Here is a 12,268-nt window from a genome sequence, read left to right as displayed (position 1 = left end):
GGCTTACTTATACCTGAGTCTCACTTATGAGGCCATCACTGTCCACACTGGTTGTAGGGGTGGAGAGGTTGACCGGGCATTTGTCAATGTCTAGAGACATCCTTATGGTTGTTACAACGTTGGGATGATGCTCCTGGCATCTCATGGGTAGAGGGTTAAAGCTAAGGACTATAATTACTAAATATCCTAGGAGCCCCTTCTCACAGGCATTACCCAGCCCCAAGGTCAGTTCTGCCAAGATTGAGCTCCTGATCCACATCCTGCCAAAGCTCTGTCTTTCTTTCCCTTGTTTCATGGTAAGAAGCAGCGATGTTCTGGGAATGAGAAATTCTATTCATTCAACACTCAGTTATATCTAAATATTTTTTAAGGATTTGGCAAAGATTTTTTTTTCTCATTAAGTTTTTAAGTAGATGCATTTGCTTACAATAAAGCTGTTTTTAAGAGCACACAAAAGCTGAGCACAAACAATAAGATTAAATTCAGCAGTCCACAGTGATGGGGAGTTAGAGACCAAGTCGGTGCTTCCAACAGAAAACTGACCATCAGGGTGATGACCTGACAGGCAGAGGCTCAGGTCCTCATGCTGGGAAAAAAAAAAAAAACTGTTTAGTGTATGAACTGTTTCATGGAGTTTGTAGCTGCACCTTGGCTTCTATTTATTACTTAATAGTTTGCGTAGTTAAGTGGTCTTTACAGATAACCTGCATCCATTTAAATTAAACACCTATTTCCTACAATAAAGAGATTATAAGGCCACAGTGTTTCTTTTGGACAAATCCCTTAATATAGTGATTTTACTGTCAATCTTCTTCAGTCTTTCAAGATATAAAGTATTTTAACTGAAGGCTACAGATGATTTTTAAGTACTACATACATCATGACTATTAAGATTGCTTTTAGTATTTATATCTAATATGCAAAGAAAACTTACTACCAGATTCTTACAGTAGGTATTAATCAGTCTGACATGCTTATTAATGGATCCCAGAAGTAATTATAGGTCAGCATGATTTTAGTGTCTGTTCTTTGATGTTCCTAAATCTGGAACGCAGTATTTACAGCAGAACAGATAAACCCAAGCTGTGCAGCCACCCAGGCATCCTGATAGCTTTTCCAATAGCCGTCACAAGCTCAGGTGTAAATCCCCTCTGTGTGAATGATCCGATTCTCCATCAGAAGGTGATGGTGGAGGATGTTGGGTGCTCCTGATGGAGGTCCCCAGGCCCATGGCCAGCAGCTGAGAGCAGCGGAGGTGGAAGAGCTCTTAGGGTTCTAAGAATTTCTGCTTGGGCAAAGCCCCGTCTTCATGAGTCTTATCCAGGGAGCTCGCTGTGCTCTTGAGGGAGGAACTCCCTGGGGAGGAGATTCCCGGCCACCTTGACCCATCCCATGTCCAATCTGAGTTTTCCTTTAAGATGCTTTTGACTTCTTTCCTTCTCTCCGTGTAATCTTGCTGGGCCTGACAGCTGCACTCTTCTCTCCCGGGCCTGGGTACCTGTTGCAGAAGCTGTAGTCTGGGGGTGAGGAGGGCTGTCACATGAGAACCCTCAGAGCCACTCTGTCCTGAACGGTGCTGGGCATCCCGCAGTGTGTTCTCCACGTCGCCATTATAAACAGCAGCAGAGGCTCGGACGCCGCTCCATTCCCACTTCTGCTAACGCTGGTCCACCCAGGAGCCCTGCAGCTCTCCTGCAGCAGCCGGAAGGCAGCAAGGCTGCGGGTCCACAGTGGGGCTGCACTGGCTGCAGCTGCACCTGGGTCGCCCTGCAGGGGAGGGCGTGCGCCCAGGCCTGCCCCTCAGCACCCAAGGCACAGTTTAGAGAGGAATCCAGTTTCCTGGGGGAGAAGGTGTGAACAGCTAGGCCTCCAACTGCTGTGGCCGGAGCCTGATGAGATGAACTACTACTTTTTCTTTCATGGACTGAGCTGCCCCCATGGGCAGGGGCCATCTATTGGGCTGGAAATTTGTATAGAGCCCAGTGGGCATCAGTACTGCCCAAGGCCCTCTCGTCATTGACTTCAGTCATTAATTAATTCATAATCAACATTAATGTTAGGAGGTTTTCTGACTCCATTTCAAGTTTGATTTAAGCCATAGAGCCCAATGTGGAAATACATCTGATTGCTCCATTGCATATTCACATCCAATAAATAGCCTATAATCTCAAATGACTTGCTCTGTTGGTTATCCTGATTATTTTCTGTTATTTCTGGTTTTTTTCTCTTCTTTCTTTCATTTTTTTTTTTCATGCCCCCTGGCACACTCCAAATACACAAGTCTGCTGTTTTATTAAATGAGGGAAATATAGGGGCACAGGCATAGGGAGGGGCAGGTGTGACTTTTAACAAAACTTGTCCGGACACAGAACCAGCTGGACTGCCGCTAACTCTGTGTGGCTGGTCCCGTGTCTGTGATGCACTACTTTCAGGTCCACTGGAAGCAGGGAGTTGACAGGTGTCGCCTCGGAGAGGGGCTCGTCTTGTGTTTCACTGGGTGTTTTAGCTCTAAAACCTGCACCATTCCTGAGCAAGGTGGCAGCAGAGGAAGAGCAGGTCTCTGGCCAGCGTCTGCTGCTTCTCACACTTGTGCCTGTGGTCTCTGGCCAGGGGACAGTCCTAGATGGCAGTGGCAGGAGACTGGTTTTTGCCTGATTGTGGGACAGGATGATGAGCCCCCCCTGAGAACCGGCCTCTGGATCCAGGATCTCCTTGTGGGATTGGGGTTGGGCAGCACTATTTTCTTGCATCACAGGTCATTGAAGCCATCCTGGGTGTCTAAGTGGAGTTTCATTATCGGAAAGAGGCAATTACTTGTTCCCACTCAGGCCAAGGGCCAGCTGAGGGTGGGAAGCCCCCACGTCCCTCTTGGAGACCCCATATGGCGTTTTTCAACATGGCCGCCCACGCCTTCACCTTGCTTCCCTAACTGGGCTGTGAGAGTGATCTGAAATGAACTTGCATGTAGTGACCAGAATTCAGGAGATTATCAGTCCTGCCAATGCAGGTGTGCGGAGGGGGACACTGGCCACTGTTCCGGACTGATGCGTGTGCCACAGAAGATTGCAGGTTCAGCACAGCCAGGCAGAGGCTGTTCCCTCTGGAGAAAGCCTTGTCAAAGCTTCATGGTGCTCTGTGATGCCCAGTCTCTCGTGGGTTCTCCTTCCCTCCCCTTTGCCTGTCTTTCTGTCTGTCTCTCACAGCTGAGGGACACACAGATAACCAGGCCTCCCTTGGGCCCTCAGAAGCAGTCTCTAAATGAGGTGACTTGAAAAGGGTCTCTCAGAGCTCGTTACTGCCCCCATAGCCCTGGGTACAGCAGACTCCCGAGGCTCACTCTCGGGCATCCTCGGTCCCCCGTGACTGACCTCAGCTTGTTTCCGCCCACAGTGGCTGCCCTGTGTAGGTGACTATGAAGAGGCCGCCCAGGTCTAGACAGAACCACTCAGCCGCAGTCCTGAGTGGTAGTGTGAGGCTGCAGGGTGCACAGGTGGTGGTCTAGAGTGGGAGTGGGGTCCTGCTCCACATGGGGGGCTCATGGAACCTCAAAGGGACATGGGAGTGCTGTGACGTCCTTGCATCCTACAAAGATACCGCCACCCTGTTAAAAGACGGCCTTCCTGAGTTCAGGTCGCCAAGCCCTTCTTCCCTTAGTGCTCTTGTGGACTCTTCCCTCTGCCTGGAAACCTTGGGCGCTCTCCTTGCCCCCTGTTCCGCACTTTTCCTGGCTGATTCTGGCACATCCTGCAGGTCTTAACCCGTGGGTGGCATCCCAAGCAGGGCCCCACACCCTCCAGCCCAGCCCAGTCCACTGCAGGCTGCACTGTGTGGTGCATCGCAGCTGCAGAGCACGGCTGAGCTGCTCAGGAATTCAGAGCTCCTGTTGCTTTACAATCCAGTGAGTGACAAATGTTTTTTAAATTCATTATAAGTTTATATTAAACGCTATGAAAATAAGGCTGAGCTCAGGAGTTGGACACACTGGACGGCCTGGGTGCTGTGTGTGCGGTACAGGTGTGCTGATAGAATAGCAGCTGCAGAGCACGGCTGAGCTGGAAATGAAAGGTTCTCATCACTTGCAGACTCCTGCACTCGAACACAGTCTCCATGCAAGCAGAGTTAGGTCTCTTTTGTTGTCCTGGCACACAGTATGTATTGGATTCCTTTCCTAGGGCTGCCGTAATAAATACTTAATGTCTGTCTCACCCTTGGGACTTCTGTGTTTTGTGCAGTCTGCACCCTAGTCCTGGCCAGTGCGCTTGGTGCCTGCTGTGTGTGCAGTACAGGTGTGCTGAGAGAAAGCAGCAAGTGAGGAGGCAGCAGGACTTTGAATTCCGGGGACACCGAGATCCATCCATCTCCCTTTACAGCCCTCTATTCACATGCTGCCATATTTGGGATGAAGTCAAATCAAGCAGACTTTTTTCCCTAATAAAGCCATTTGTTTCCTGTCTGCTTTTCTGCAACAGGATTTGCATGTGATTCATCTAGATTGCAGTAGCCCGCTTGAGGCCCTCAATGACAAGCCCCTTAGAAAGTCAGTTATTTCTTGGATCTTATTCCCACCGCTGTAATAGCTGAGGCTGGCTCTGCTAGAGGCGGTTTGGAGCTGAACTGTCCTTCCCCTGACAGCTTCCTGAACCTCCCAAACACCTGGGATATGGCGTTCCATTAAGCCGGCAGGAGGGGCCCTTTCCTTTTAGGCTGCTGCATCCCGTAACCTGGGAAAGGTACACTTGGAAAAGTTTGGTGTCCTTGGTCAGTGGTCCACCTCATGGGATGCAGAGCCATGGCGGAGTCTTCCGGTGGTGTTATTTGTAGGTTTCACTTTTTGGTCTATTTGATAGTTTGGACGGCTCAAATGCAAATATTGTGAATCTTTTCAGATGCTAATAAAAATCAGTCCCCGTGAGGCTGTTCCCTGGGGTTGGAGGGAAAAACACAACAATGCAACTTTAAGACCTTAAACTAGAAGTAGTTCTGGCACCTTCTGTGGGCGGGTGGTCATGGGCAACGTGAAGAGATTCATCACTGAGCAGCCACAACATTTGATCATGTTATCATGTTAATTATGCCTGCTCAGGAATTCAGAGCTCCTGTTGCTTTACAATCCAGTGAGTGACAAATGTTTTTTAAATTCATTCTAAGTTTATTTTCAACACTATGAAAATAAGGCTGAGCTCAGGGGGTGGACACACTGGACGGCCTGGGTGCTGTGAGTGCGGTTCAGGTGTGCTGAGAGAACAGCAGAGCTAGGTAAGTGGGCAGCAGGGAGGATCGGAAGTCCCTGGAAGTGCCAGGGAGGGACATGAGAGGACAGAATGAGAAGAGCAGAGGTGGGGACTGTGTCCTGGGTCTGATTTGGACGCGCTCCCGGTGCCTCTGCAGGGCCCACAGTGCCTCTCGGGATGAGTGGGTATTGGCCTGCTGCCCGCCCGTGGCCTCCGGCCTCCCCGATGTCCCTGCTTTCACCTTGATGGCTGCTCCGTAGGGCCGAGCAGATGCCCAGATGTGCCCCTGGGCTTTCTGCCTGTCGGCAGCTGGGCGGCCATAACCTCATCCATCTGTTGTTTAGATTTTTACTCCCAGAGCAGGAAGCAGGGGCAATTATTCAGTCTCTTCTTTGACCAGAGAACCTCAGGTGTGGCCTCCAGAGGTGGACCCAGGGCACCGCACTCCTGGACCTCTCCCTCAGGAGGCCCTGCTCGCCAGCAGGTGCCTGTTAGTGTTCCTGTGTTGCAGATGAAACGACAGAGGAACAGGGTGGGAAAAGGGCTCACCCAAGGACACCCAGGACAGCAGCCAGTCCAACTGCCACGGTGCATCCATTTCCATCAGCAAACTTAGTTCTGCTGTGAGTAAGTATTGATCCAGTGTAGAGGGAACCGCAGCCACGGCCCTGTCCTCACAGCCTTCTGAGTCCAGTGTTAATGTCCCTCATCTGCACAGCTTGACATTGTTCCCCACTGTGCTGCATAGGGAGGCTCAAAGTGTGCACCTGGGAGACTTGGTCCATGGCAGGGGTCAGGTAGGGACGGCGTTGCATGGAGACATACAATTGAGCTCTGAAACATGAATAAAAATTGAAAGCAGGGTAAAGAGAAGGGATTTGCAAGAGTCCAGGAGAGGAACAGCACCTTTGGGTCCTGAAAGGGGAAGAAGCAAGTGTATTTGAGCAACTGACAGGAAGAAAGTGAGTGGGAGGGATGGCTGGGGCTGGTGGCAGGGCCAGGGGAACAGCCTTGAATGACACAGGGGCTTGGGTGTCTCTCTAGGAGCAGTGGCAAGGACTCTGCCAGCAAGAGAACAGCTTCGTCTGTTTGTACTTGAGAGGTCATCACCAGCTGCTTTCCATACTCTGGTCACCAGAGCAGTGACTGTGCCCTGCTCTGAACCATTCAGGCTGCCATCACAGAAATTGCTAAAACAAAAGAGCTTTTCTTTTACTTATTACCTCTTTATTTGTTTTCCAATTGTAGGTCAGTAAATTGAAATGCACTATGTGGCTGAATTTATTTAAAATAACTTAAAGCTGTGTATTATAGGATGTTTATGTTTTTCTATTAGCCTACTAGAAATGCTGAAGGTAGAGGCAATTCTAGGAAAGATAATGAAATAGAGAAATGTTCCCTCTCCTCAAAAGTTATTCTGATTGATCTAAACAGAGCCTGGATACCTATAACAGAATCATAAAAAGACTGATAAATGTGATGCACATTATCTAAACATTGAGCTGGTTTTTTTGAAAAGATACATTTCTTCAATAACCTCTCAAAATTTCCCCCACAGGAGATGCCAGAGAATTATCTTGTGACTTAAACTGAAGTCTCTGAACAGGGTGTAACTTCCTGGGAAGGCTGGGAACTTATGCCCTGAACACTGATCATTAGGGAGCCCTGTGGCCCCTCAACAGAGCCCAGGTGGACACTCCCTTCCGCCCATGGGCCTGCTGCACTGTGAAAGCTGGGATCTCAGAGGCAGGTACTTAGGATGCCTGGAATGAGCTGACCAGATCTAGCGCAGCACCGTGGGCCTGCACAGGCTGCAGAATGAGGACCCTGGGCTTCCGGTCCAGTGAGTTTGGGGGAAACAGGGCAGATGCTAGTTCCCACAAGAAGCTTGTATGATTATACAAGATAATAAATGTAATAATGGAAATCCCCAATGAAGGCAGCTGAACATGGCAGCAACCTTAATAAAAGACTAAATTTCTTTTGATGGGGAGGTTCTCCATCATGCCAGGATATTTTGGCATGAATAATCCATAGAGACAACTTAGAGCATTTTACACACACACACACACACACACACACACACACACACACTGAGTGAGGCCTGGTTTCATGGGGTCGCTGTTGGGCACCAGCTGTATGCCTTCCTTGGTGAGTGGCTGCTCCCTGTGGTGGTGGAGAGGCCTGTCTTGCCTGCACAGGGGCCCCACCCCTGCCTCAGCTGCTGTCTGTCAGCTCCTCTACTTGATGAGATCTGCAGCTCTTTGGAGGGGTGAGGTTCCCTCCTGCAGAGGTCTATTGACTGTGCCAACCCTGGAATGTTGCAGATGCTTCATTCACTTTGTGACTTTGTGTCACAGACAGGGTTTATTTTTTCCCTGGGAAACCACTTACCTGGAAGCAGAGACCAGCACACCTGCTGCACTTTTGTGGTGCACCAGCAGGATCTCAGGACTCCAATGAGACCCACCTAGAAAGAAGAAAAGTCAGCCCCCACGGGTACAGGCATTTAGATGTTATCGAGATGGCTGGTAATCTTTCAGAATTTAAATTGTTCTTCAAAGTCAGGGATAAGGGCTGGGGTTGTGGTTCTGTGGTAGAGCACTTGCCTAGCATGTGTGAGGCACTGGGTTTGATTCTCAGCACTGCATATAAATAAATGAATAACATAAAGGGCCATCAATATCCAAAAACATTTTTTTAAAGTCAGGAATAAGATCTAAATTCTTGCAATGCTCGGATGTGAGTTAAAGAAATAAAAGGGGCGAGAGAAGCAGGTACTCACTTACAGGTACGTGCTAGGAGAGATGGCAGCTTGCAGAGACCACAGATTCACACGTACAGAAAACCAGTCCCAGGAGCAGGTGGGAAAAGTGCGTCCTGGAAAACTCCACTGGCCACGTGTCAAGGACACGTGTCAAGGACACGTGTCAAGGAAGAGTAACGCCTTCCTCCCTTTGCTCTTCCTAGATTCGTTCGTGGGCGGCGTGATTGGCCTCATCTTTGCATACATCTGCTACCGACAGCACTACCCGCCGCTGGCCAACACGGCCTGCCATAAGCCCTACGTCAGCCTGCGCGTGCCCACCTCGCTGAAGAAGGAGGAGAGGCCCGCGGCCGACAGCGCGCCCAGCTTGCCCCTGGAGGGGATCACCGAAGGCCCCGTATGATGATGTCCCGGGAGATGGACGCCGAGCCCCGGGCTCGCTCTTCCCCCAACGCCGTAACACGGTGGCAGAGGTTTTCTGTAGTGTGTTTCTCATCCATTATTTCTCCAAGTTTCCCTTCTGCTTCCATTTTGCCGATGGTCTCCGTGCCACTCTCGAAGTCTCCTTCCACCGTTTTCGAATTTGCAAGGTCAACACACGGAAGCGCTCTCTAAAGACCAGGGAAGGGCTGCAGGGGCGGGTGGGCGTGGCCGGCCGCTTCCCTCCACCTGGTGTTCGCCTTCCTCCTCCTTCATGGCTGTAAATCACAATAAAACCTCCGACCTGGAAGACGCGCCGTCCAGTGTGGCGAAGTCATTCGCAGCTGCAGCGGGTTTCACAGCGCAGCCAAAGCCAGCTCTGTCCATGGGGGTCCGGCGGCTGCACCTGGGAGCAAAGGCTCCTGTCCCAGCGCGTGTCCTTGAAGTGGGTTTGAAACGCAGAGCGAAGGCCTTAGCATCCCCCGCACTTTTTGCATCACTTATTTAGAAAGATTCGAGCTGAATACCCCCATGCGCAGACCTCTGCCAAGAACAATGAAAACAAAGAAGCGCGAGCCCTTGTGTCAGCAGGGAGGCCACCGAGCTCTGGGCTCTGGGTGCAGGTCCTTCCAACCTTACCATCTAGGTCTGGGAGCCCGCGCTGTAGCTCAGCCTCTTACAGAAAATTCCACTGCACCCAGGGAAGGTGCCACTGACCTCCCAGGTCAGGAAATCAGTTGCCACCCAAGGGTGTGGCTGCATGACCCCGGGAGGACAAAGGCAGCTCCAGGGCCAGAGGTTCCTCTATAGGGTCAGCTGCTGATGTGTCAGTTTAGAGCCAGCAGGTGTCTTCCCTCGGTCATCTCTGCAGTGGGTCGGCCCTGGAGCCATGCACCACCTTGTGAAGACCTCCTTCAGTGGACTCCGGTCCTGTCCAGCTGTGGTGCCTCCAAACTGCTTTCGCCCAAAGCTGCCATGATGGTCTCACAGGTGTGGGGAGGGAAGGGAGGGCCCCAATTGACGTCCATCAAGGTCAAACCATTGACTTGTATCAATGACAACAGCTAACATCTTTAAAAGCAACTTCAAAAATGAATGTGAGGTATTTTAAAAGTTAGATCATAGTCGGTCATAACATGTGATTTTAAATCCAGATCTAAAATTTGTATAAAATTACAAAATTAATAGGTAGTTAATAGAAACTACAATGTTCAAAAATAGAAATGTGGGAAAAGGAACTACCATGGGGTGGGGGTAGGGGGGCAGCCCGATATGTGCATACACTTTTTGATTCTAGTTTTTTCTAAGTTTTGCAATATTAAGCAGAAGGAAGAGTTAGACTTCAGTTAATGGTCAATTAAAATTCTGGACCATGAAGTGGAAACTTAATATCCATACTTAACATTTTAAGATTAATGGCCAGGAAGAACTCTGCAAAGTAACAAAAAACAGGATATTGTTAATGCTGATCATTAGACCAAAGGCCCCCAAATAGGCTGTGTAAAAGCTTTGATTAGAATTAAAAAGGATGTGACAACATGAACGTGAGGCGGGATCCCTGGGAGCCATAGTTGACAGCATACGCCAGCCCACAGAGGAAGGTGTTTTGTGGGTCCATATGTTTTAATTTCATGCTCTATTAATATGAAGAAAATATAACGCCCTAACGCACAGATGAAATGGCTGGGGGTGAGGGCATTTGTCCCTAGTCCCTGATCCCTTCTGGATGTGAAGGGTTACCGGTCAGTGTCTTTGGCAATGCAGGTGGCATAGGAGGGGAGGGGACAGAGCCCACTTGGAGCTGTGGTGTGCAAGGCGTCTCCTGCCTCTCTGTGTGGACACACTCAGTCCTCACTAGAGGCATCAGCATCAAAGGTCAAACAGCTCCTGGGACCAGAAAAGGAACACAGGGAACAAGGGAGGCTGGGAACAGCAGGTAACTAAAGAGCAACACTGGAGAAATGGTGCTCCAAGTTGTCCCTGCCAGATCCCCAGATTTTCTAAAAGAAATCAAGAACCTACATTTTTATGCAGAAGTCCTTGCTTTTATCCCAAGCAGCTATCCATTGAGATGTTTTAGGATGTCACTAACCAAGCATCTAGCTGAAAGCAATTTGATCAGTAGGTTTTGTTAATATAAGAAATCAAGAGGTAGATGTCTCAAGGATGCCCAGCCTTTTCCACCTCCTTGCTCCACCATCTCAAGTATGCCAGGGATCCTCATGATCACATAGTGGCTGCAGCATTCCCAAGAAACACATCTTTATCTAATCCTGTTTAAAGGTAGAAAGGAATCCAGTCCTGTGACAAGATAATTCTGTTTGTGGTTCTCTTTTCATTAAGAAAGGAAATATTTCCCTGGGAAAAGTCCCCTTTGCCTACATTAGCTAGAACTGTTATATGGCCTCCCTTAGGAAGGCAATGGTGCTTGGAAAAGGGAGTCTCCAGCGTCTTCAGGCTTTTTGTAGGAGGTGGATTCTGTCTGTTGGGAAAAGAACTAAAGATTGGCTGTGGGGTGGATAAACAGCAGTGTTTACAATGAAATCCAATTTAATTAAAATACAAACAAAAATGGCGCATATATGTGCAGAGCCTGCTGCTTTCAGGCCCGTCGGGTCACATGACTTCTTGGTGGGTTGGAATGTGAGCTAAGGCTCTGTCAATCCATTGAACCCTGTTGGGTCGCGGCTTCTAAAGAGCTCTTGGAACCTAAGCCACTTAGCTTCTCTTCCAGGCCTATTCCATTCCCTGGAGGGTTCTGGAACATTCTTCCACCACCTGTTTTGGGGACTCCGTTCCTGTCTTTCCGCACACCATTCCCTTGCCTCCCTTCACTTTATCACCATGGCACATCCCCTTCTTGCAGTGTTGGTGGGTCCTTGAACCCTAACCTGCTCCCTGATGCTCTCCGGAACTGACCCCCTTGGGAAGTCTCCCCCTTCCCTGGAGAAGTACCCATACAGGGTAGAGCCACCCCCTACAAAGGGCACCGCAGCCTTCCTAAGCGGGGCTTATAATAGCTCTAGCCACCCAAGCTGACTGGTCAAAAGGGAGACAGCTGGCCCAGGTGGGCAGTCTCGGCCTCACTCCTGGGAGTTGGAGCCCAGCGTGGCTACCTTAAAATTAGACAGCATTCTAGAAAAGACACCGCCTCTAGTTCCAGGGACCCCAGGGAACCCCCACTTCCTGCCTTCCTGAGAGGGTTGGTTCCTCAGCTCTTCCTCAGTCCCGTGAGCCACCCAGAGCCTATCAACGCAGCAGTTCTTTTTACCAGAGTTGCTTTCTGTCACTTAACGACCAAAACAACTTCTAAATAACCTTAATCTCATCAGCCCCAGCTCCACAGACAGGGAATCTACAGCAGGCTGCATTGATGACCTCGGGCTTCAGAGTCTCTCCCAACTTTCAAAACCGAGTTCTTTTAAGGTTGGTCCCTCTCCATGCAAACCCCAGCTGAAGGATCCAGAGAATTCCTGGCTGGCTGTCACCTCAACTGCAGTGGCCCAGGTCTCGCTGATCCCAAACTCTGGCACACACCCAGATCAAAACACCCAACAGATAAATGAGGAAGACCCGACATGAGGCTTTGATCTTCTTCTCCAGTTTGAAACAAGCAAAACTAACATTTTCTTGAGTTTTGAAAAGTGAAATGTTAACTTCAGTGTAAAATTGATCTCTTTGTTTCCTGTAGTGCTGAGATCAAGCCCAAGGCCTCTCTCCCTAGGCTAGCCTTCTACCACTAGCTACACCCCACCCAGATGTGCCAGGGTCTTAATGATGAAGCATCTTTGGGGAGTGATTTTCCCCTGCATGTGTTGGTGTTCGTGCCTTTGGACTTGGCTGGGCACAT

The 12,268-nt window shown here is 49.6% G+C and overlaps 1 protein-coding gene across 10 annotated transcripts in view; it reads left to right on the top strand.

The window, feature by feature from the left end:
* The window catches only part of Plpp4 (phospholipid phosphatase 4), a 239,223-nt gene extending 230,495 nt beyond the window's left edge, over window positions 1-8,728 (top strand). For 9 of the 10 annotated variants that reach the window (XM_078038797.1, XM_078038763.1, XM_040272708.2 and 6 more), the window contains one exon: window positions 8,202-8,728. In XM_078038797.1, the coding sequence (XP_077894923.1) occupies window positions 8,202-8,401 (200 nt within the window). In that variant the 3' untranslated portion in view covers window positions 8,402-8,728. The remainder of the gene's footprint in view (window positions 1-8,201) is intronic. The other variant, XM_040272710.2, reaches the window with a different exon arrangement.
* Window positions 8,729-12,268: the final 3,540 nt, after the last annotated feature.

The sequence above is a fragment of the Ictidomys tridecemlineatus genome, chromosome 1, assembly GCF_052094955.1.
Source record: "Ictidomys tridecemlineatus isolate mIctTri1 chromosome 1, mIctTri1.hap1, whole genome shotgun sequence".
Lineage (NCBI taxonomy): Eukaryota > Metazoa > Chordata > Mammalia > Rodentia > Sciuridae > Ictidomys > Ictidomys tridecemlineatus.
This window is presented reverse-complemented; position numbering and strand designations above follow the sequence as displayed.